The 22597-nt window shown below is 44.4% G+C and overlaps 1 protein-coding gene across 1 annotated transcript in view; it reads right to left on the reverse strand.

The window, feature by feature from the left end:
- The window catches only part of RIMKLA (ribosomal modification protein rimK like family member A), a 33531-nt gene extending 14686 nt beyond the window's left edge, over positions 1-18845 (reverse strand). The window contains exons 1-2 of the mRNA XM_065929892.1: positions 18683-18845; positions 2154-2384 (exon numbers count right to left, since the gene is read on the reverse strand). Coding sequence (XP_065785964.1) covers positions 2154-2384; positions 18683-18845 — 394 coding nt within the window. The remainder of the gene's footprint in view (positions 1-2153; positions 2385-18682) is intronic.
- Between the last annotated feature and the right edge of the window lie 3752 nt (positions 18846-22597).

Genomic DNA, 22597 nt, shown 5'->3' on the forward strand with positions numbered 1-22597 from the left:
GTGAAGCTGTAGTCATTGAACTCCCTGTGCTACATCCAACATACATCTCTGTGCTTATGTTATGTGTCTTTTTAGAATCAAACATCACTTTTCATTATACCATTCTTTGTGGTATGTTCTTTTCATTGGCTTCTGTCACCTCTCTTTCTTTTCTCACCTTTCCAGTTGCTCTTACTTGGCTTCTTGCATAAGTTCTTCTTCTTTTTCCTTTTCCCTAAAGGAAAACTGATGCTTTTGAACTGTGGTGTTGCAGAAGACTCTTTAGAGTCCCTTGGACTGCAAGGAGATCCAACCAGTCCATCCTAAAGGAGATAAGTCCTGGGTGTTCATTGTAAAGATTGATGCTGAAGCTGAAACTCCAGTACTTTGGCCACCTCATGCGAAGAGTTGACTAGTTGGAAAAGACCCTGATGCCAGGAGGGATTGGGGCCAGGAGGAGAAGGGGATGACAGAGGATGAGATGGCTGGATGGCATCACCGACTCGAAGGACATGAGTTTGAGTAGACTCTGGGAGTTAGTGATGGACAGGGAGGCCTGGCGTGCTGCAATTCATGGGGTTGCTAAGAGTCGGACACAACTGAGTGACTGAACTGAACTGAACTGAAAGGATTCTCTCTCAAACTCTCTTTTATTAATTATTATTTTATTATGGTAAAATAGACATAACAAAATTTACCATTTAACCATTTCACGCAGCTCAGGCCTCTCTTCATTCTGCATGTTCTCCCTGAGTAATCTCCATTCTTGTGATTTCACTGAACATAATCGAAGTTTCCATATCTACTTCCAGAGTCTACATCTTTCTCAGGCGCTCCAGATTCACTTATCTGCTGCCTACTGAATACTTTTACTTGCATATACTATAGACACCTCAAACAGAATGTGTCCTAAACTCAAATAATCTCTGCCAATAATGCCTTGTCCTACCCACCAGTCTGTTTCTCCTCTTCCCTGGAATACTCATTGAGTGTTTGCTTTCACATCTGTTGGCCCAACCAGAAACCAGAGTCACTCTTGATTCCTCTCCACCCTCCTAACACCCAATCAATCATCAGGTCCTCATATCTGTCTCCTTCTTAAATCTTGAATCTGTTCACTTCATTCCTACTCTAACCACCTTAGTTTCGACCATCATTGCTCACTTGCATCATTTATAAAGCCTACCACTCTATATGGCTTCCCTGATAGCTCAGGTGGTGAAGAATCCGCTTGCAATGCAGGAGACCTCAGTTCAATTCCTGGATCACGAAGATCCCCTGGAGAAAGGAAAGGCTATCCACTCCAGTATTCTGGCTTGGAGAATTCCATGGACTATATGGGGTTGCAAAGAGTCGGGCACAGCTGAACGACTTTCACTTTCACCACTATATATCCTGTCTCTACTTTACCTCTGGTCTAATTCCTTCTCCGCAGTGTAGCCAAAGTGATATTCTGACCTCTGTTCAGGCCATTTCCTTGCTTAAAGCCCTCCAATAACTTCCTGTTAGTCTCAGGATTACCCCAACCTCATTCATATACTGTAGATGGCAACTTCTTATCCTTCTAGCCATGTATCTCAACTCTAGTTCCCTGATGTTCTACAAATTACTCAAAATAACACCAATCGGTCATGTTCTCTCTTGCCTTTATATCTTTCTATATTCTGCTTTCTTCTTAGATTGCTCCCTTGCCCACGTTGCTTTAGCTCGGTAACTTCAGCTTTATCTCTTTTGGGAAGTCTTCAATATCTTAAACTAAATTAGGAGCTCTCCTATGTAAACCTGTACCATCTTGCACTTACTCTTATCCTGGCACTTACTGCACTGCACTAAAATTGCCTGTTTACTTGCGGTCCTCTGCCCCAGATGAACTGGAAATGCCTTGAGAGCAGGACTCTCCTACTTCCTGCGAGAGCAGAGTGCCTAGTGTGGTAGTTGGCACGCAGTGTGTTCCAGCTACATGGTTAATGAGCGAATTCCAGAGAAAAAGGAGCAAAGACATTTCAGACAGAGGGAATGACTATGATAAAGACTCAAGGTATTGACTCAACTAAGATGAGCAGATTCACCTTGAAAGCCAACAAGAGCTACCAGAGGGCTTCTGGGGAGAGAGAACATAAGCGATGTGGGCAATTTGGAAAAACAAGTTTCAATTCTATTTTTAGGACACTCACCATAGGAGAAGGTGTCTGGCATGGGGACCCCATGCCCAGCCAGCTCCTGGAATGTCCAGAATTTGTTGATGCAGTTTAGAATGCTCTGTGGGCGGTTGACTAAGCGGCAGCCCAGCTTCTCCAGGTGTCGCAGGACGGTGATGTCACTGTCCGACTGCACGGAGGGCGTGGGCACGCGGACAAGCACCACGTCTGGGAAAGTGGTGAGCGCCTTCTGGTTCAGCTGCAGGCCTGCAAGCAAAGCGAGAAGTGAGCTGTGTGCTGACTGTCTAATCCCACCAGAAGCACTGCTTCCAACAGACTCCTCAAGACTGAGGTTAGCGGGAAGAAGAGCCTTGAAAATGGCACTTGAATATCCTGTTGTAATGAGATGCTACTGTCCATCTTATACTCCAAGAAAATGGGCAGAGTGTGACACTGAGGAAATACAAAAGAATGAATGGGGGCGGGGGAGGAAGGCGGCATACCAAGACTAATCCAAGTCAGAAAAATCCATAGGAGATAATAGTCCAGTACCTCCTTCCATGTAGAACTATTAATGACATTTGAACACTGAAGTCGCTCAGTCGTGTCCGACTCTTTGCGACCCCACGGACTGTGGCCTACCAGGCTCCTCGTCCATGGAATTTTCCAGGCAAGAGTACTGGAGTGGGTTGCCATTTCCTTCTCCAGGAGAACTATTAATAGTAGTCCCTAAAATGTAGAGGCTTAGGAGGCTGGAGACAATGACAGGGAATGAAGTATAAGTCACTTAAATTATCTTTACTACTCGCATGATTTCATCTTGAAAAGTCATCTGGAATATTATGAATATAATGAATATAAAAATGTCAATGTTAAGTGAAAAAGAAAAGATATAAAATTATCGATACAAGTTAGAAAAGGTATATCAACATTTTAACAGTGAGTAATGGGATTATAGATGATTTCCTATATTATAATTATCCATATTTTCCAAAATGTCTCCAACTGCATATTATCTTTATAACAAAAAACTTAAAAAATAATCAATCTACTAAAAGTCAATTCAATATTAAGAAAAACTAGAATGCATCACAAAACAATTAATCTGTATAGCCAAAGGACTTAAACCTGCACGACACTGGATGAACTGGGAGTATTAGCTTGTGATGAAGAATCAGAGGAACAAGAGTGAAGTCTTCAATTATCTGTAGGGTTCCATGCAGAGGAATTACTTGGCTTGTCTTCTGTGACCTCAGGAGAAGGAGCTGAGGAGCTATCCCATAAGAGCATTATTTTGCCTGACTGCTCACTGCTATGACCCCAGCCCCTAGAACAGTATCTGTCGTGTGGTAGGCATTCCATGTTTATTTAATTGAATAGAAGCTACATAGAGATAGATTTGGACTCAACAAAAGGGATACTTTTCCGTTGTCTTAGGATGGAATGGGCTGAGGCTCATTAGGTCATTCAAGGATGGCACAGAAGGAATGTCAAGGTTAGATAAGCTCACAGCAACCTGCTTGATCTCTTTCAACCCTGATAGCCTATGGTTTGGAGAAGGCAATGGCACCCCACTCCAGTATTCTTGCCTGGAAAATCCCATGGATGGAGGAGCCTGGTGGGCTGCAGTCCATGGGGTCACTAAGAGTCAGACACGACTGAGCAACTTCTCTTTCACTTTTCACTTTCATGCATTGGAGAAGGAAATGGCAACCCACTCCAGTGTTCTTGCCTGGAGAATCCCAGGGACAGCGGAGCCTGGTGGGTTGCCATCTATGGGGTTGCACAGAGTCGGACATGACTGAAGGACTTAGCAGCGGCAGCAGCAGCAGCCTGTGGTTTGTATTACTCTTAGTATTTCACTAGGCATCTCCAGTGCATTCAGCACTTGGGGATACAGTGAGAGGGACAAGAAGCGGACCAGCGAGGGCAGTGAGACGTGAGTTCAAGGAATGACTTGGTCTGCCCTAATGAACCTTAAAGGTGTCTCTAACAGCTCCACAGAAAACCGTGTAAACACAGTTTGAGAACCATGCTATAGACTTTAACCTAAAGCACCTTTAATTTTGTTACATGATAAAAGTGCACCACCATATTAATTTCAAGAAAATAAAAGTTGCTAAGGAAGTTACTATTTCTCTACTCGGGGATGAATAATATCAATACAAAAGCTCTAAGCAAAACAAAACAACAGCAACCAAACAGAAAAACCCAAACCAAAAAAACAACTACATGGATTTAACTTGCACAGTTTCCTCCCATTCTAGATGTTTCACCAATTTAAAGCAAAGAGAGTAAGTGCAGTCATTAAGTTAAATTGTTTTTAGTACTTCTGTTGACAGCGTGAACCCAAGGAACTGGAACGTAATTCTCAGGGATGATGTCTAAAGAACATTCAGGTTATCTTCACTTTGCCATCAGAAAACAGTATCATTTATATGTGCTTTTTCCTGTGCCACTAATAGCCCCTGGGGAAAATAATCTGAAAGGGGGAAAAAGCAAACCCTGAGTAATATCCTGAAAATTGGTAGGAGAAGAAAGAAAGGTATTCAAGTTGGTAAAAAAGGTGAGTAAATACAGAACAGTCAGGGGAAAAGCAACAGCCCAGAACGACATTACATAATGAGGTAATATATGCAAAAATGCTTTGAGAACTACAAAATGCTATGCATATGCAAGGCACTGGCATTTTTACTGCACAGACATTCTACGGAGCAAGGTAGGACACTTTATGGAGATTTGCACCACCTGATGAGAAAAATGGCTTTGCAACAGAAAAGTGACCTAGAGAGATGAGAAGCAGCAGAAACGTCTGGCTTTTAAATCTCAACACAAGACCACAGACAAACAGTTAAACTTCTAAATGGGAAGAAAAGAATTCAGTCACTTCTGGAAATACCAACCACAAGTGGACAGAGACAGCTCAGCCTCAACAAGCAGATTCACGTACACCTAGGAAGTCTTACCAGGACTTCATCTCTCTTCTCCAAAGGTAAATCTTTGGGCCTGGCTCATTCCAACTGAAGCCTTTAATAAACGAAGAATGGAATGGGTTAACGTGGAGCTGAAAAGGCCCTCGCAAGCAGTTAGACAGATGTGGTCTCTGACTATGCTGGCCTCCAGTTCTGTGCAGAGAGGAGCATGATGGATTTAGGGGAAACATCAGTACAACCAGTTCTTTCTCTGCCCATTGACCCAACTCCAGCATACATGCCACGGGGCAACATCACTTGCCCCCTGATCACTCCCATTTTCTTTGCTGTCTGTACCTTGGGCTTCCCATGTGGTGCCAGTGGTAAAGAATCTGCCTGTAATGCAGGAGATGTGGGTTTGATCCCTGAGTAGGGAAGATCCCCTGGAGGAGGACATGGCAACTCATTCCAGTATTCTTGCCTGGAGAATCCTGTGCACAGAGGAGCCTGGCAGGCTACAGTCCATAGAGTCGCACAGAGTCAGACATGACCGAAGCGACTGAGCACAGCATGTCACGGCACCTTGTCCAAATCAAACATTTCTAGAAGCAGGAGACAAGAGTCTGCAGCTTGTGATGGCATCCGTCAGCAGGAACGGCAGTTCCGCATAGCCACGGCCAAGAACAGCTTGGATTTAAGACTGGTGCTCGGCAAACCTGTCAGTGAATTCTAGAGCCTTTAACCACTTAGTAATCTCTCTCCCTCTCCCCATAAATATCTCCTCTCAGGAAAGGATGGAGCTTAATGTGTCACCTTTCCTGGGATCATTAACGTTCCCGCTGCAATCTATGGGCCTTAAGCCAAGGGAATGAAGGGCTGATGCAGAAATCAGAGAGGGCAGGCCTCTGCTTTGCTGCCAAGGGATGGGCGGAAAGCCCTGAACCATGAGGGGCTCGTTCCCTCAATAACAAGGGATTTCATGTGATTAGGTGCCCGAGTGCTCTTGGGTATCACCTTGACCTGGACGGCAGGGTGAAGGAAAGGAGCTGAGTTGCTTCTGGGATATTTGGGGTCTCTCAGTCTCCTAGATTGGGCTTGAGATTTACTATTTAGCCTCGAACCACTTTTTTAAAAAAAATTAAAATGATCACTCTGTTCCCGAACAGGTCCATAAGATTGTGAGAATGATCAGACCCCAAACTAGTTAGTACAATGACGAATAACCAACCTCGCTTAAATCAACTTTTTGAAACCACAAAATTTCCTCCATATTACTTCCAAAAAAAAATAATATACTTTCATGTGCAATTATGTTCTGATTTCCTTTTGACTCTATTCTTTTTATTTGGAAATATTTTTAATGTATTAAAAACAAGACAGAAAAATGAGTAACTTTTCCAAAGAATTGAGCCTGTTTTTTCTTTCTAACCTATATATTGGATTAAATTAATTCTACAAAACTAGACTTTTGCATTTATATGTACAACAGCAGAGAAATGAACATAATAATACAGAGAAATAGCTTTAGAAATAACTCATTACTGGAAAGCAGAGCTCTAAAAATTAAAACCTATTTTCAATCATTCATACAAATACAGGGAAGAGTCAAGGATAATAAAAGGTAAAATCATTCAGATCTGAATTTGCCTAACATTTTGTGTTTGAGGGACTTTGGTAAGAACTTTCATATGTATTATTGTATTTAAATTAAAGATGTTTCGTTAAAAAAAAAAAATAACAGACGTAGTTGCTGAGGAAGAGTGATAACCTGGGAGCTTGGGGGTAGTAAATGCAAACTATTACATTTAGAATGAATGAACAAGGTCCTACTGTATCACACAGGGAACTATATTCAATACCCTGTGGATATTGGGAGTATCCACAGGGAACTATATTCAAAACCATAATGGAAAAGAATATAAAAAAGAATGTATGTTGTGTATAACTCCGTCATTTTTCTGTCCAGCAGCAATTGGCAGAACATTGTAAATCAACTATGCTTTAATTTTAAAAAAATGACATCTTGTATATGAATCCCTGGACTAGACTGACTAGTAAAAGTCTGCATTTACACAGACCTGATGCCCAGTGTGGAGAAGGCCATGGCACCCCACTCCAGTCCTCTTGCCTGGAGAATCCCAGGAGCCTGGTGGGCTGCCGTCTTTGGGGTCGCACAGAGTCGGACATGATTGAAGTGACTTAGCAGCAGCAGCAGCAGATACCCAGTGGGTCACGACCCTTTAGATGTGTGGACACACAGCACTCATTCACATACACACATATACATCCCCGGCTTCACAACGAAAATGCAAGCTTCAGAACTAAACTGGCAGGGCTTCCTTGGTGGCTCAGTGTTCAAGAATCTGCCTGCTAATGCAGGAGACACGGGTTTGATCCCGGATCTGGGACAATCCTACATGCCGCGGAGGAACGAAGCGCGTGTGCCAGAACTATTGAGTCTGTGCTCTAGAGCCCAGGAGCCACAACTACTGAAGCCCACGTGCCCGAGAGTCCATGCTCCGAAACAAGAGAAGCCACCACAATAAGATCGCACAACTGCAACAAACAGTGACCCCCATTGCCACAACGAGAGAAAAGCCCACACAACATCAAAGATCCAGCACAGACAAAAAATAAATAATTGATGAAAAAAAAAAACACCCTAAACTGGCTTCGTGTATGCTAGGAAAAAAACACTCTTCATGTACAAAGCAAGTGGCAGAAGTAAGAAAAAAAGCAGAACACCATCACAGGAGAGCCAGCAAAAAGACCTCACGGGAGTTTTAGAACCACTACACTTGAGTAGGATCGTGTTTACTACTAGCCACGGTTGGCAGCAAGGCTCAGAAAGGAATCAACCCTATAAATAAAGTAAGTGGATAATAATCCATGAAGTGTTGCGCATTACCATGTCGTGTTAGGAGGAATGTGTGTCATCCCAAACATGATCTGGCTCATCCCAATCACTCTCCACATTTTCTCCAGTCTTTTTCTACCCTACCCCCCAGCATTTCCTCATACAGAAGTTATTTTTATTCTTACTATGCCACTCTTCCTTCCCTTTTAAAGGTCTTTGTTACATGCTCAAAGAAAATCTCACCTCCACCTCATTAAGACCCACAGTCATTATGTGGCCACCTTCTCTTTCCACCAGATGCTATTTTGAGGTTATGTAATTCAGTTCAACCTTTATTGAACTGTTGCGATGAGTCAGACACAGGAATACAAAGATGAGCCAGGTGGTCTCTGCCTACCAGTCTATTGTCTCCTTATGGAGAAAGATACTGACATCATTGTAATTCATTCAGTCACTCAACACACATTTATCATTGCACGCAGTCATTCAGTGAAGACTTATTGAGCACCTACTTTGGGCCAAACTCAGTGTTGGTTTTGGGTCTCCCCAGCAGGACTCCTGGAGACAAGGACTGAAGTAGGAGAGGTTTATCATCAGGGTGGTAATTTCAGGAAACACTGGGAGGGGAGTGGAAAAGACAATGCTGCAAATCAAAGGTGTCTTAGGAAGTGAGTGATGACCTTGGCACCCAGAGCTTAATCCTGCTGAGCAACAATAAGACATGGTTTAGTGCACACTCTTTGGTTGCCACACCCAAGGGGCGAGGGAGCTAGTGATTTATAATTTTATATGTACGCTAAGTCCGGCTGAGAGCTGATCCAGGGGTGTGGTGTTAATTCCCTGGCCCTTTTGGCTTACCATACATGTGTGGGCAAAGTGAGCTCCTGTAACCAGAGAAAGCCCTCAGGCAGAGATTCACGTACTGATGGTTAGATGCAAGACAGGGGGTGGAGGAGGGGTGCCATCAAGTGTAAGGGCCAAGTGCCATGGGAGAGCCCCTGACAGCGAAGGAACATGCACCCAGGCACTTAAGGGCTGGACACAGGGGCTGAGGTGTGTGAGTGAGACAACATCCCTGGGATTTAAGAAGAAAGAAGACAGACAACTGTAATTAATGTCAGTGAGGTTCTACAGATCACCTGGGTATTAAGAAGAGTTATCAGTCTGGTTTGGGCAGGGGCTGGGGAGATTCTAACACAATATTAGAAGTGCTCTAGCAGGCATATATATCGGTACAGTGACAGCAAAGGAGGAGGGGACAGTTAGGGGATTATTTCTGAGAGAATCAAGGCAAGTTTCAGAAAGGACATGTCAACTCACAGTGCTTCTCACTCAGAAGAAACATGTATAACTAATAAAACCTTGATGCCTATCTCTTGTTGCAAAGGCATGGCAATCATACACGCCGAGTTCAGGAATATCCCAGGGCTATTTGCAAGGGCCTTTCAGGAAGCTGAGGCCACAAGAGATGAAAGGCAATTATGGCAAAGTGGATAAAGTCCTGGCCTCTAAGTCAGAGGCTTGATTTAATTTGTGCTGTCATTGAACAGCTTGGCAAGACAAAAAATGTCCCTGGGTCTCAGTTTCCTCTTCTGTAAAACAGAAGAACTTGAAAACCGTCCTCTCTCCCCCACCTCACCAACACAATCTTTCCTGCAACCACAAAGACAACTCTCATCAAGCCCTTTCCCTCTTTCACATCAGTGTCTCAAGACTCCAGTCTCCAAGGCCATGTCTTTGGACTCTGATCCACACCCAGCCCAGTTCTGACACTGCCTTTTCTACTCACACCTTCCACCTGCCCTGTGCCCTAGGGGACTCAGTCAGTGGGACTCAGTGGGCGGCAAATCCCCTATCCTTGACCTTTTCTTGAGTGTTCCTTTCCTCTTCTTTCTTTGAGTCTAATTGACCCCTGCCTCTCCCCAGTGGTACTGCTTCTTACTCCCTCCCAAGCTATGGAGGTTTTCTCTCTCTCTCGCCCGGGGTCACTGGGCCTGGAGGTAGGAGAGACATGCTCCCTGCTTCTCACTGTGGCTTGACCATCCCCCTTCTCTCCTCCTAAAACACCCAGTCTGACTCTCGTCCAACACCGCCACATCTCCCTACTTGTGCAGGTCTTCTAAGGCTCCCAGTCAATCCCCTGTCCTTGAAGCTTTAGCTCCAGACTCACTGACTCTCTTGCACTGTCATAGATACTGGTGACTTCAACATCCCAATGCAGGGGACCTGGGTTTGATACCTGGTCAGGGAACTAGATCCCACATGCTACAACTAAAGATGCTGCAGGGAAGATCAAAGATCCCATGTGTTGCAACTGAGACCCAGTGCAGCCAAAGAAAGAAGTCAATTAATTAAAATTTTAAAAAAAGAATTCTTCCAATGCCCAGGTCTCTCCGCTTTTTGACTTCCTTTCCTCCAAGGATCCTGTCCATCACCCCAACTCAGCCACCACTCCCAGTTACATTCCAGACTTTATGCAGTGATCATAACTCCCATCTCCAACCACTGCCTCCTATCTTTCCAGTTCACTCTCTCATACCCCAACTCCAGCCGCACTTTGATACCATCTGGAACTCCCATGCGTGGATCCCCCATCTTTTTACTGCCCTTCACCCCCTTCATGCCCTCACTTCCTCCCTTACACTATTTAAATTCCACAGCGAAGGACCACACATCTACCTTCATGTCCTTGCACCCATTTCTTGCTTGGCTAAACCACAATCCCAGTAACCCTGATCCCACTCTGCCTACTTCATGTGTCCTCCTGTGCAATGGGGCATGGCTGGAGAAAAAACACACAAACCTGTTGGCTGGTTTCAAGGGTATCCTTACTGCTGCCTGGTAAGCTATTCTATTTCCCTAGTTCATTCACTCTCCCTCAACCCCAAACAACTATTTCACACTTTGTCTTCTTGCCTCAAATCTTTACTTCTTCCTACCTCCTTCTCATTCTGACTCTTCCTATTTCAATGATTCTGAAGCAATCAGAAAAGAACTTCTCTGTAAGTTTCCACTATCACATCTACCCACCTGCCTGTACCTGTGTCAATAGGTTACCTCCTCTATTATACAGTGGCTGAAGTGTCCTTGCACCTAGCTTAAGCCAACTTCTTGAAATATGCATTCGATCCCAACCCCTCTCAGGCATGTAAGGCACTGCTCCAGCAATTAACCTCCTCCTCCTAAATCTCCATTTCCCTCTATCAGATCATTCACACTAACAAAATATGGTGTTATTTCTCTTCTTTAATAAAAGCCTCTCAAATTCATCTTTGAGCAATATCTTAACTCAAGCTGCTATTACAAAGTACCATAGCTTGAGTGGCTTAAACAACAGACATTTATCTTGCACAGTTATGGACACTGGAAGTCTGATATTGGGGTGGCAGCATTATTGCGTTTTGTTCCTGCTGGCAGTTAGCTGCCTTTTTGCTGTATCCTCACATGGCAAGGAGAAAGAGACAAAGATCAAGTTCTCTCAACTCCTGTTATAAAGGCACTAATCGGATCATGAAGACCCCACCCTCATGATCTCATCTAAATCTCATGACTCAAAAGCACTACCTCGAGATACCATCATATCAGAGGCTAGAGATTCAATATATGAATTTTGGGAGAACACAATTCAGTCCATACAAGTTATCAATCCATTCTTCACCTTTTCATTATAATAAAACTCCTAAGACAGTGTGTATATTCACTGTGTTCCATTACTTCATTGAAACTGCTCTTATCAGAGTCACTAATGCCAAGCCCACAGTTTAAACCCAATGGTCAATTCTCAGTCCTCATCTTACTTGATTTACAAACTACAGTTGAAAGAGTCTCATCATGTCTTCCTTCTTTAAATATTTTCTCCACTCAGCTTCCAGCACACAACACTCTCCAGGGTTTACTTCTTTTACTTAGGATTCTTTGCTGGTTCCTCTTCCTCTCCCCAGAGCTTCCCCAACGGCTTGGCAGTAAAGAATATGCCTGCAGTGCAGGAGAAGTGGGTTCAATCCCTGAGTGTGGAAGATCGCCTGGAGGAGGAAGTGGCAACCCACTCCAGTATTCTTGCCTGGAAAAAATCCCATGGACAGAGGAGCCTGGTGGACTATAGTCCATGGGGTTTCAAGAGTCGGACAAGACTGAGTGACTTAGCATGCATTCTCCCTCTCCCCAACCACTAAACAGTGGAGTGTCCCAGAGCTCAGTCTTTGGATCTCTTTTCTCTCTGTAGTCACTCCTGGGATAGGTGTATAGAGATGCTCCTACTTTTGCTATCCTCAGGTCAGGACTTTCCCCTGAATTGCAACTGATATGATAAACTGCCTACTTACCATTTCCATTTGGATGTTTAATGGGCACCTTAGGCAGTCCTGATCCTCACCACCTACCCAAACCTACTCCCCTCACACCCTTTCCATATGAGTAAACAGTAAACCTGATTCTCACAGCTGCTTAGGACAGACATTGGAACTTTGAAGGCCTCCTTGATGAGTCTTTCTTACATGTCCAATGTCTGATCCAGTAGACAAATCCTGACAACTCTGTCTTCAAAATATATCCAGTCACTTTTCCCCTCCCCCCCGAAATCATTCTAGTCCAGCAATCAGCATCCTTCATCTCTCACCGGAGCTGCAGCAACACCCTCTCAGGCGATCTCTCTACCTTTGCCCTTGCTGCCACCAGTCTGTTCTCACACTATGGCCAGTGTGATTCTGTGTGCATAGGGCAGGTCACATCTCCTCTCTGCTCAGAATTCTTCAGTGGATTCCCAGCTCATTCCAGGGTAAGATAGAAAGTACATCCATGACTCACAAGGCCCTATATATGGGCTCCCCTCCCACCCTCACCTCTCTGACCTCCTCTCCTGATGCTCATTCTTAACTCATTCTGCTCTGGCCACACTGGTTTCCTTGCTCTTCCCTCTCCCTGAACCCCCCTATTCCTGGATATCCCAAACAGCCTGTGTCCTTATCTCCTTCAGGTCTTTTACTTGAACCTCATGTTCTGGGTGAAGATCACTCCAGCCACCCTATCTAAAATTACAATCCTTTCTCTCGCCCCCAGAAATGTGCTACTTTTTCTCCCTTCTTCCTTCTTTCCTTTTTTCCTCCTTAGCTCTTTTCACCAAATGCTAATATATTTTACCTCGTTTGTATTCTGTTTCCCCATCTAGAATGTACTATCCTCGAGAGGCAGGGATTTCTGTTTTGTTCTGATGCCTAGATCAATACTCCACACATAGTAGGCAGTCAATAGATATTTATCGAGCAAATGAATGAACAAAATCATAATGACGACAGAGACTGTCTGTTCTTACCCTCCATTGTGTCTCCAGCACTTAGCCCAGCACCTGGCCTGGCACAGAGTGGGCACCCATTTGATATTTGTGGAACGAAGTAAAGGAATGGACAGGATCGTTGTGAAGATTAACTGACACATAAACGATATTAAACTATTTGGAGGAGAAGGGGGTGACAGAATGAGATGGTTGGATGGCATTACTGACTCAATGAACATGAGTCTGAACAAACTCTGGGAGATAGTGAAGGACGGGGAAGCCTGGAACGCTGCAATTTATGGGGTAGCAAACAGTTGGATGCAACTTAGCAACTAAACAACAGCAACAACAATAATAATACCAGAGTTATCAGAATAAGGAACCATTATTCCTGTTTATTCTTTGATGCATAGTAACTTAATTGTATCCCTTCCTCACAACGAAATCTTGAGTTACTTTTTAATAGTGAAGGGTCAAGTAGAATTAGATTGAGAATTTTGGGTCCTGTTGTAGCTTTGTAACAAAATAATATAAAATTCCCAGTACCTCTGGGAAATAGGTACTGTGGCCCACCTATCTACTGGAGAAGTTGGTGGAGCAGGGTAAGCCTAGCAGTAATGTACCTGTATGTCAGTGGACTCTCTACTAAGAAGGGGAATGACAAGGGGGATGGATGGATGCAGATGACCTGGACCTCTCTGATGATGGCTGTATCCCTTCTATCAGGCAAGCTTAACCAATCTGGTGGCGGGTATGGTAGTAACAACGGATGATTCAGAAACCTATAAAGTAGGGCTCTGAGAACCACTAAGGACCCCCATCTATTAGTTCTAGAACATTTTCCAACACAGTTCATGAGCTGTCCCTAAAAACAGCTATTAGAAACATCAACATAAACCACACTTCAACCCATCCTCAGTCCTGGAGGTCAGCCCAGAGTAATAAGTGTGGACCCATGGGGTAAAGCATATCCATTCAGCACTCACGTCAGTCTGGAAACATTATATGGTTGGTGCTTCCACCCACTCCCTGATCTTTCCACTAGTGCTGGATACTGGTTTATTCAGATTACAGGGTGTCAGGCACAGGCCTTTAGCATGGACTAAGGTTAAAGATTAACCTTTGTGCACAAAGTTGAGCCTGGTACCCTTTCTTGCTAGTGTCTTCTTGCACAGTAATGGGAATCCATCCTTTCTCTGCAAGGCCCCTGTTCTCTTTTGGAAGGCCGATATAAGACCATTTCCTCATTCAAATTTAATTAAGATTTCTTCCCACCCAAACATTTTAAATCTTACACACCTGATTCCTACAAAGAACCACGTGAGAATCTCCCAAAACACCTTAATGTAAAGAACCTGACCTAGAAACTGCCATGCAGCCACCAAGGTTTTAACTCTGAAAGGAAGGGAAGAATGCTGAATCATCCTGCTCCTAGGAGCCAAACTGTAACACATCCTCATTTCCAGGTCAACTCATCTCTTCTGTCTTGGTTTCTGTTCCTGAGTTTGGGGCTATACTTGTTTCTTGAGACTTTTGTAAAGTCCTGTGGGTGGTCAAAATACTTGATTTGCACCAGTGACTCTGCCCTCAAATAAACAAACATCTTCATCATGAAAACAGTTATGCATCCAATCATGAAATCCCAGACACAGCAGCTAAATACAGCACAAGTCTCACATACCTGCGTTAGCCTCTCACATAGCTGTATTAGCCTTTAAAGGCACTTCATTCAGTCATCCAACAAATGTCAACTGAAGGTCTACTATGTACCTGTTCTGGAGCATGCATTTGAGCAATATCCAGTCATTTAGGGGGTGAGAGGAGATGAACTTTGTAAATAGGTAAATTACAATAAAATACAATGAATGCTATCTTATTTGGCAGCAGATGGGAGAGATGCTTGGGGGCCAGGTAAGGAGTCAAGACAGACTTTAAAGAAAAGAAAGACTTGAGCTGCATATAAAGGGTGAATAAAAATAATAAAATACAAAAAAACAAACAAAAAAAACAAACAAAGGGTGAATAAGAGTTCCCCATGGGGCAGGGAGCTGGACCAGATGAGCATCTCAGGCAGAAGCAATTTCAGCGCAAGGGGCAAGTTGAAGTCAGTGCGGGCTGATGCATGGGATGCAGTGGAAGCAAAGGAAACAGAAAGTGCTGAGCCCAGAATTACTCAGTGTTGGTCCCCAACTGCCAGCCAGCACCATATGCCCAGACACTCTGACTGGGCACATAATTATCAGATTAATATGTAAAAAGAAACTTGGCCTATGGCATATGATAAAAACTCCATGTGTTTGGTTTTGAATATTCCTACGTGCATTTTGGTGCCATATTCACCACCACTGATTGAGAATAATTAATAAAAATGTGTTGAACAAATGAAGAACTTGTGGTTTCTAAGAAGGACATGGCGATGCACAGATTCTCATAATGCTACATCTAGCAGGAAGGTGAAGGGAAAGTGTTTTCTACAGGATTGCTTCAGTCACCTGAAGGTCATTCACTCTCTCCAGCAGTCTCCCCACCCGAATCTACGCTCAGTAGAGCAGACCACTGGGTTAAAAAGAATAACCATAAAACCTCGTATTTGCAGCATTTCTTCAGTTTATTTGTATTATTCTGTTTAAAATAACTGCAGTGTTTAAACGCAAAACTTTGATCCTCTTGTCTGAATTCTACTTCAGATATAACCTGAAATTCTTATCTCTGGATTTGGATTCCCACTAGCCTCCATGGAGGCAAGATGGGCAATGAATTTAAGGAACTGGTGGAGTCACTGCCCATTCTTGTCTCAAAATGACCCCTTTATCTACTCCCACATGAATCTAAAGAAAGAGTGGAAAGAAGCAAAGATATGAAGCCTGAGTAAAGGTGACACTTTAACTTCCTAAACTATCACATTACTCTGCAACATCACTGTCTAGCCTCTATTTAATGTAATTCTGTTCAGTTTCATATCTACTGAGAAAAGTATTGGGCTGGCCAAAAAGTTCATTTGAGTTTTTCCATAACATCTTACAGAAAACTCTGAACTTTTGGGCAATACTATAGGTTGCAGATGTCCAAGGACACACTTATTCCATTATCACTGGCTGGGAATTAGATCTAGTTGTTAACCATTCATTTGCTGCTAACTAGCTGGATGGCACTGAGCACGTCACTCCATCTCTTTGATCTTTAGGTTTTTCATTTATAAAATGAAGGGGTCAGAATGGATGATCCCAAACTCCTTCCCAGCTCCCACAATAATTCTCAAATAGGCAAGGACATCAGTACCATTGTAACTCTTTCTGGATTTCGAAGTCAGTAAATTCTAGAGTTTATTTCAGAGGAATACTTTGGCTTAACAAATTACCAACAGTTTTCTATAACTGACTCTAGAAGAAACTGGGAAATAGACTGTATATCTTAATTCATTTAAATACATTTATTGAGTGCCTATTACCTGAGAGGCACTATTTAGACACTGTTAAAGCACTGAGCAAAGCAAAGGAGCCCAGTATTCTCATGGAACTCACTTACTTGTGCTTTAATTAATCCCCCCATGCACCATGCACCGAGTAAGTCTTTTGACTGCTTTAGACAGCAGAAACAGTGATCTAAAAGGTTTGTTTTATGCGTTGTGACTTGTGTGGGGCAATCACTGAATTAGCAAAAAATTAAAACTGCTTCAAAAAGTACCTATGTTCATGTTCTTGATCAACTAGGCAAATAACTACATAGATCTTGTAGTATAGAAAGAAGTAACTACTGGCTTCTGAATAGACTGAGATACATTCACACATGAATTCCAGCAAAATTTTAAGACACTAAACAAAAGCGTGGAAATGTTTCCTGCTGCATTAGAATTTAATTTTCTATTTTCCTATGACTGACTGTTTAAAATGGGGTTCTAGATACAAAACAGAGAGCATTCCCCTACTCTTTCATGGAATGCATGATGGGTCTATAAAAAGGAAAATGATGTAGAATGATGTGCCTGTATCTCAAAAAAGGCAACTTTACAGGCTGGAAAAAAAAAATTTAAAAAGAGCAAACTCTTAGGGGTGGAAAGATGTATATACTAGATCTAGATCAGGAAAATATGACAGATCATTGCATTTAAGTATAGCACTGAGAGATAATTTTACAGCTGGAGAAACCCTAATCCTTAGCTTTATAAATGAGAAAGCTGAGATTCAAAAACATAAAGAGACCTGGCCAAGGCAAAGTCAAGATACTTGTTAGCAGCAAAACTGTAATAATCCCATTCTGCTGGTTCCTCGTCTAGGAATCCAGCTCAGCGTTAACTGAGAATTTTTAGCAAATCGAGACTAGAGAGAGGGAGCCCTTTATGGTTGACAGCCACTCTTTTAGACTAAATGCATATGACACCCAGTGTTTGGAGTATATTTCTCCAACAGACTATTCAATCTGATAGTACTTATGAAGGTTTTTGATTAATTTATGGATGAAACATCTAGAACAGATATGGTCCACTTAGAAATAGGTCATATTCAAAATCTCATGTGTATGTAGCCTGTTCAGAAGTTGGGACCCTTTTCCCCTGCCAAAGAAAAGTAACAAATTATGAGTTTATTTAACCAAGCATGATTGAAATAATATAAATGATATTCCAAGAAGCACTCTCAGTGGGCCCAAAGCTCCTTGGGTCCTGGACCCCTCTGGATACCTCCATACTAGAGGCTGCAGAGACTCAAATACTGCAAGCCAGGGGAAGACTCCTAAACTAGGATTCTTAAGCCAGAAACTGTTTATATTAGAATAATTAAGAATATCTAAAAACACACAACCTTTTGAGGTCATGGTCACAGCTGATAACCATGTCTTACCGCCCCCCTCCCATTCCCTACACTCCAAATCTCTCGAACTCAGTGGTGGAGAAATCAATGCAGCCAGAATGGTCTCTACCTGAAATCGTGACTTTTCTGAAATCAGAATTTAATACTTTCAGAGAAGAAGATCAGTTTAAAGAAAACCCATCAAAGGTCTCCTCTCCCTACTTTACACTCAAGAGGTGATTCTAATCTTTCTCAGATTTCTCCCCATCTGCAGGTTCCTAGCTTGGGAATAATAGTCTATGCAGTGCACTGCTGATGCTTAGACACTCTTGGAAAACTTTTAAAAACATTCATCTTAATGGCAATTTTGTAAATTTAGTGTTGGCTCTTATAAATCTAAGCTGGCAGGGTACTGAAGCGAGCAGAATTTGCTAATTTGGGGTTTGCTTCCTTTTCCTCGGACCTCCAGGCGACTTCAGGTGAACTCAAGTTCCTTCCAGACAAAGTCTCCTAAGTGAATTAAACCCCGTTCTCAAATCTCGGCCTCAGGGCAGATGCTGGTGGTCCAGAAAGCTCCCAAGGTTAGGGAATTTCTCTAACCCGAAGAGGTCTCTCGGGGGAGAGCGGCAGGTTTGGGTGGCCCAAAGGAGACTTAGACGGGGGAGGCCCGATGCGCGGGCCCACTCTCTGGTTCTCGGGGACCCCGGAGCGCCACCCCACCCTCCCGGGCCCACCTAGCTCACCGAGGTTGCCGCCGACGATGGTGACGGCGATCTGGTCCATGAGCACCGCCCGGAAGCGCACGTCCTGCTCGGAGCAGCGCTGCCGGAGGGCGCGCAGGATCTGCACCTGCGGGTAGTCCTCGCGGATGCGCCGGTCCGTCAGGAACCAGAGCTGGGAGCACATGGCGGCCAGGGCGGCGGCGCCCGGTGGGGCGCGGGCCCCCTCGGCGCCCCGGGCCGCTCGCTCGGGCTGGCGGGCGGGCGGCCGGCGTCCCGGCGAGCGCGCGCCGCGGCTCCGCTCCCGCCGGTGCGCCAGGCGCCTCTGCAGCCCTGACCCAGCGAATCTGCCCGGCCACTCAGCGCCGCCGCCGGCCCCGGCCAACCAATCAGCGCGCGGCGGCGGGCGCGGGCCGGCCACGGGGCCAGCTGCAGAGGCGGCCGCGGCGGGCGGCGCCCGGGAGGGGCGGCGGGGCCGGGGCCTGCGGCGGCCGGGGGAGGGGACCCGAGCGGGGCTGCTGGCCGGGGGGAGCCCTGAGCGAGACAGGCGGCGGCGAGGTTGAGCCAGGGCATCCCTGCCCCGCGCTGGACTCCGGTGGGCGTGGCGCTGCCGGCCTGGGTGGGGCGACCCGAGCGGGAGGGGTCGGGGCTGCTATCCAGGGAAGCGGAGAGGGTGTCCCGGCTGACGGACTAATGGTCCGCAGCGGGCAGCGGGATGCTTCCCAAAGGCCATCCCGAACACCTAGGGGCTGGGTGCATCGGCGGCCCCTACGGAACCCGAGCAGGGCCCCGAGGACTTCCTAAGGGAGACTCCAGGACCTGGCGAAGGTCATCCAGCTAGGCCCCCGGTTAGCCGCTTGGCCTTGGACTCCTCTGCCCAAATCGTGGCCTGGAGCTGGGGAGGGGGGAGAGAAGGAGGGAGTTGGGTTGTTTGGGTTGAGGGTCCAGATAATTTGAAGGTGCATTTCTCAGGGTCTCCGGATTTCCCTCGGACACCCGCTCCCAGGTTGCAGCAGTTCTGGGTCTGTAGAACCTCAATGTGAAGAAAACAGATATGGGTCCTTTTCGTCAGAAGGATCATTAGTTGGTCTTCCCCCATCCCTCTAGACCATACAACTGAGTCATCATTAAACACTGTCCTTGGCCCTAGCCAATTGCAAATTCTGCCAGCAAACAACAGTGTTTGTAGCCAGACTTTCCTTTCTAAATAACTGCAGGACTGAAGTTAGCCATCTTTGGAGATTGCATTTGCTCTTCCGACTCATTAAAATATTTATCCTTTTTTTTTTTTTTTTTGGCTTAGGGAGGCAAGAGGAATTTCAAAGCAGACCAAGCAATAACAATTTAGAAATGGGTTAAGATACCTCAGGTAAGGTATAGGCTTCACTATATATATGTATTTTGCAGGTGTGTTCATTTATTACCCACTTGATGTCTTGATGTGCCTTATGCCGTTGGAAAAGTTCTAAGGAGAATTTCAAAAATTAATTCTTTTTCAAGAATTAATAAAGTAGCAGGAACCTAGTGCCCCATGACTTAGTAACTTTCAAAACTATCTTCTAATCACAGATCGACTTGGGGACTAGAGGCTCTATCTTCTACGTTGACCATTTCCTTAATGTCCCATGGTGTATATTTTGCAGACCTTAATGCTTTCTACTTGGCTTCTGCAGTATCATACATAGCATGGCTATAAGATGATCAGAACCATGGTTGTCTGGAACGGTAATGTGTGTATGAGTCAGTAAATTTAGGAATTGCTTACAATCCATTTTCATAGTCATCTTCATAAGTCGAGAATGTTTAATTTATATGCAAATGGCTACTAAGATCTCCAATTTTCTCAAAAACCCAGGTTTGAGGAGAACAGGATCTGGGGATCCAGATGTTATCATCGCTTCTTCACTGTCTTTGCTCACCCTCCCTAGAAGTTTGCTGTCACCACTGTGATCTCTCTTTTCTAGGATCGATGATAAGTGAGGCCCTTGATAGTGACATATCCAGTTAGGAGATAGCTAAGCTTATGTTCCCAGGCGGTGCAGTAGTTAAAAAAAAAAAATCTGCCTGCCAATGTAGGAGATGCAAGAGATGCGAGTTCAATCCCTGGGTTGGGAAGATGCCCTGGAATAGGTAATGGCAACCCACTCCAGTATTCTTGCCTAGAAAATTCCATGAACAGAGTACGCTGGTGGTCTACAGCCCATGGGGCCGCAAAGAGTCTGACATGACTGAGCAACTGAGCCCACAGACAATATTTCTTCATAGATGACTCCCAGATTCAGTTTTAACCCTGACATCTGAGCTTCAACAATAAAAAAAAACATGCTGTCCTGCCATCACCTCACTGTCCCTAGAGCTAAACTCATTCTGTCCCCCTTCATTCCTGATTCAGCCATCTTAAACAGTAAGGAAAATGTATTGTCTCATGTAACAAAAGATCTAGAGGTAGGTAGTTCAAATGTTTGTTCATTTAACAGCTCAGTGGCCTTCTCAGGTACCCAAACTCTTTCCATCTTTCCACTCTGACTACCTAAGGCCAGTGTCCCTTAGGTACTCATGGCTGCCATGAGTCCAGCTGACATGCGTGCACGTCCAATGGAAGTAGAGAGACATGTTTCTTCCCATGTGTCTCTTAGTTAGCAGGGAAAACCTATCTCAGAAGCCTATAAGCAGACTTCTCACGCTCTTCCCACGTCTGAACCAGTCACCAGCAGGGAGTAAGAAGCCATCATGAATTATTTAATCATGATTTCCCTCTGTGGCTGAGAATTGAAATCCCACCATCCTCAACAAGCACATTTACAGTTAGGTGAATCCCTAGGCAAAAATTGGGGTTCTCTTAGAGGACGGAAAATAGATGTTGGAAGGACAAACGATGGTGTTTGATACAGATGGGTAATAAGGAAAATGTATTAGGAAAAGCCAGGTCAGGCTGTGGTAACAAGTGATTCCAAAGTGGCTTACAACAATGAAGTTTTATTTCTTGAAATGCCAAACATGCCCTTAACAGATCAGTTTGGCATGTCTGAGGTTGTCTTCATGCCGGGACTCAGACTGATAGAGTAAGCTTTTTAAAAAAAAATTCGTATTTATTTAGTTAGTTTTTTTGGCTCTGCTGGGTCTTCATTGCTTATGTCTTTTCTCTAGTTGCTGAGAGTGAGGGCTACTCTCTAGTTGTGGTGCGTGGACTTATGGTGGTGGCTTCACTTGTTGCACAGCACAGGCTAGAGAGCATGTGGGCTTCAGTGGTTGCAGCCCATGAGCTCACTAGTTGTGGTTCCCAGGCTCAATAGTTGTAGCACACAGTCTTAGTTGCTCCACTGCATGTGGGATCTGCCCAGATCAGGGATCAAACCCATGTCTTCTGCATTGGCAGGCAGATTCTTTACTACTCAGCCACCAGGGAAACCCTAGAGTAAGCTTTATCTGGAACAATGTTGGTCTCATGAAAAGGGGAAAATGATGATAGTGAATCACGTGCTGATTCTTGATACTTCTGCCTGGCAATTTTACATGTTAGAGCTCACGTTTTGTTGGTCAGAACAAGTTCACCTGGTCAAATCTGACATCAGTAGGGACCAAGTCTAAGGTTAGGGAAGCATGATCCTTTCCTGGAAACAGCAGCAAAAATTTGTAAAAAAGAACACAAAATTGTGACCAACAATGTGGATTGCCACACTCAAGGATGAGAAATAGCCAAATCCTACTCCACTGATCATCTCTCCTCTCTTTAGAGTTCCCGAGGGAACTATACAGAAGAAAGAAATTGGAATAGGAACCAAAGGATCATTTTATTCATAGCTGAGCTAGCACCCAATAACTTCCAGAGAAGAACTCTGCCAAAAGACTGAATCACATGGCTTAGGTTTAAGGCTGAAGTGAAGCTTCGTGATTCCCTGCTCCACCTCCACCCTCTAGATTTGGGGACTGTCACGCGTA

The sequence above is a fragment of the Muntiacus reevesi genome, chromosome 1 (genome assembly GCF_963930625.1).
Source record: "Muntiacus reevesi chromosome 1, mMunRee1.1, whole genome shotgun sequence".
NCBI classification, from domain to species: Eukaryota; Metazoa; Chordata; class Mammalia; order Artiodactyla; family Cervidae; genus Muntiacus; species Muntiacus reevesi.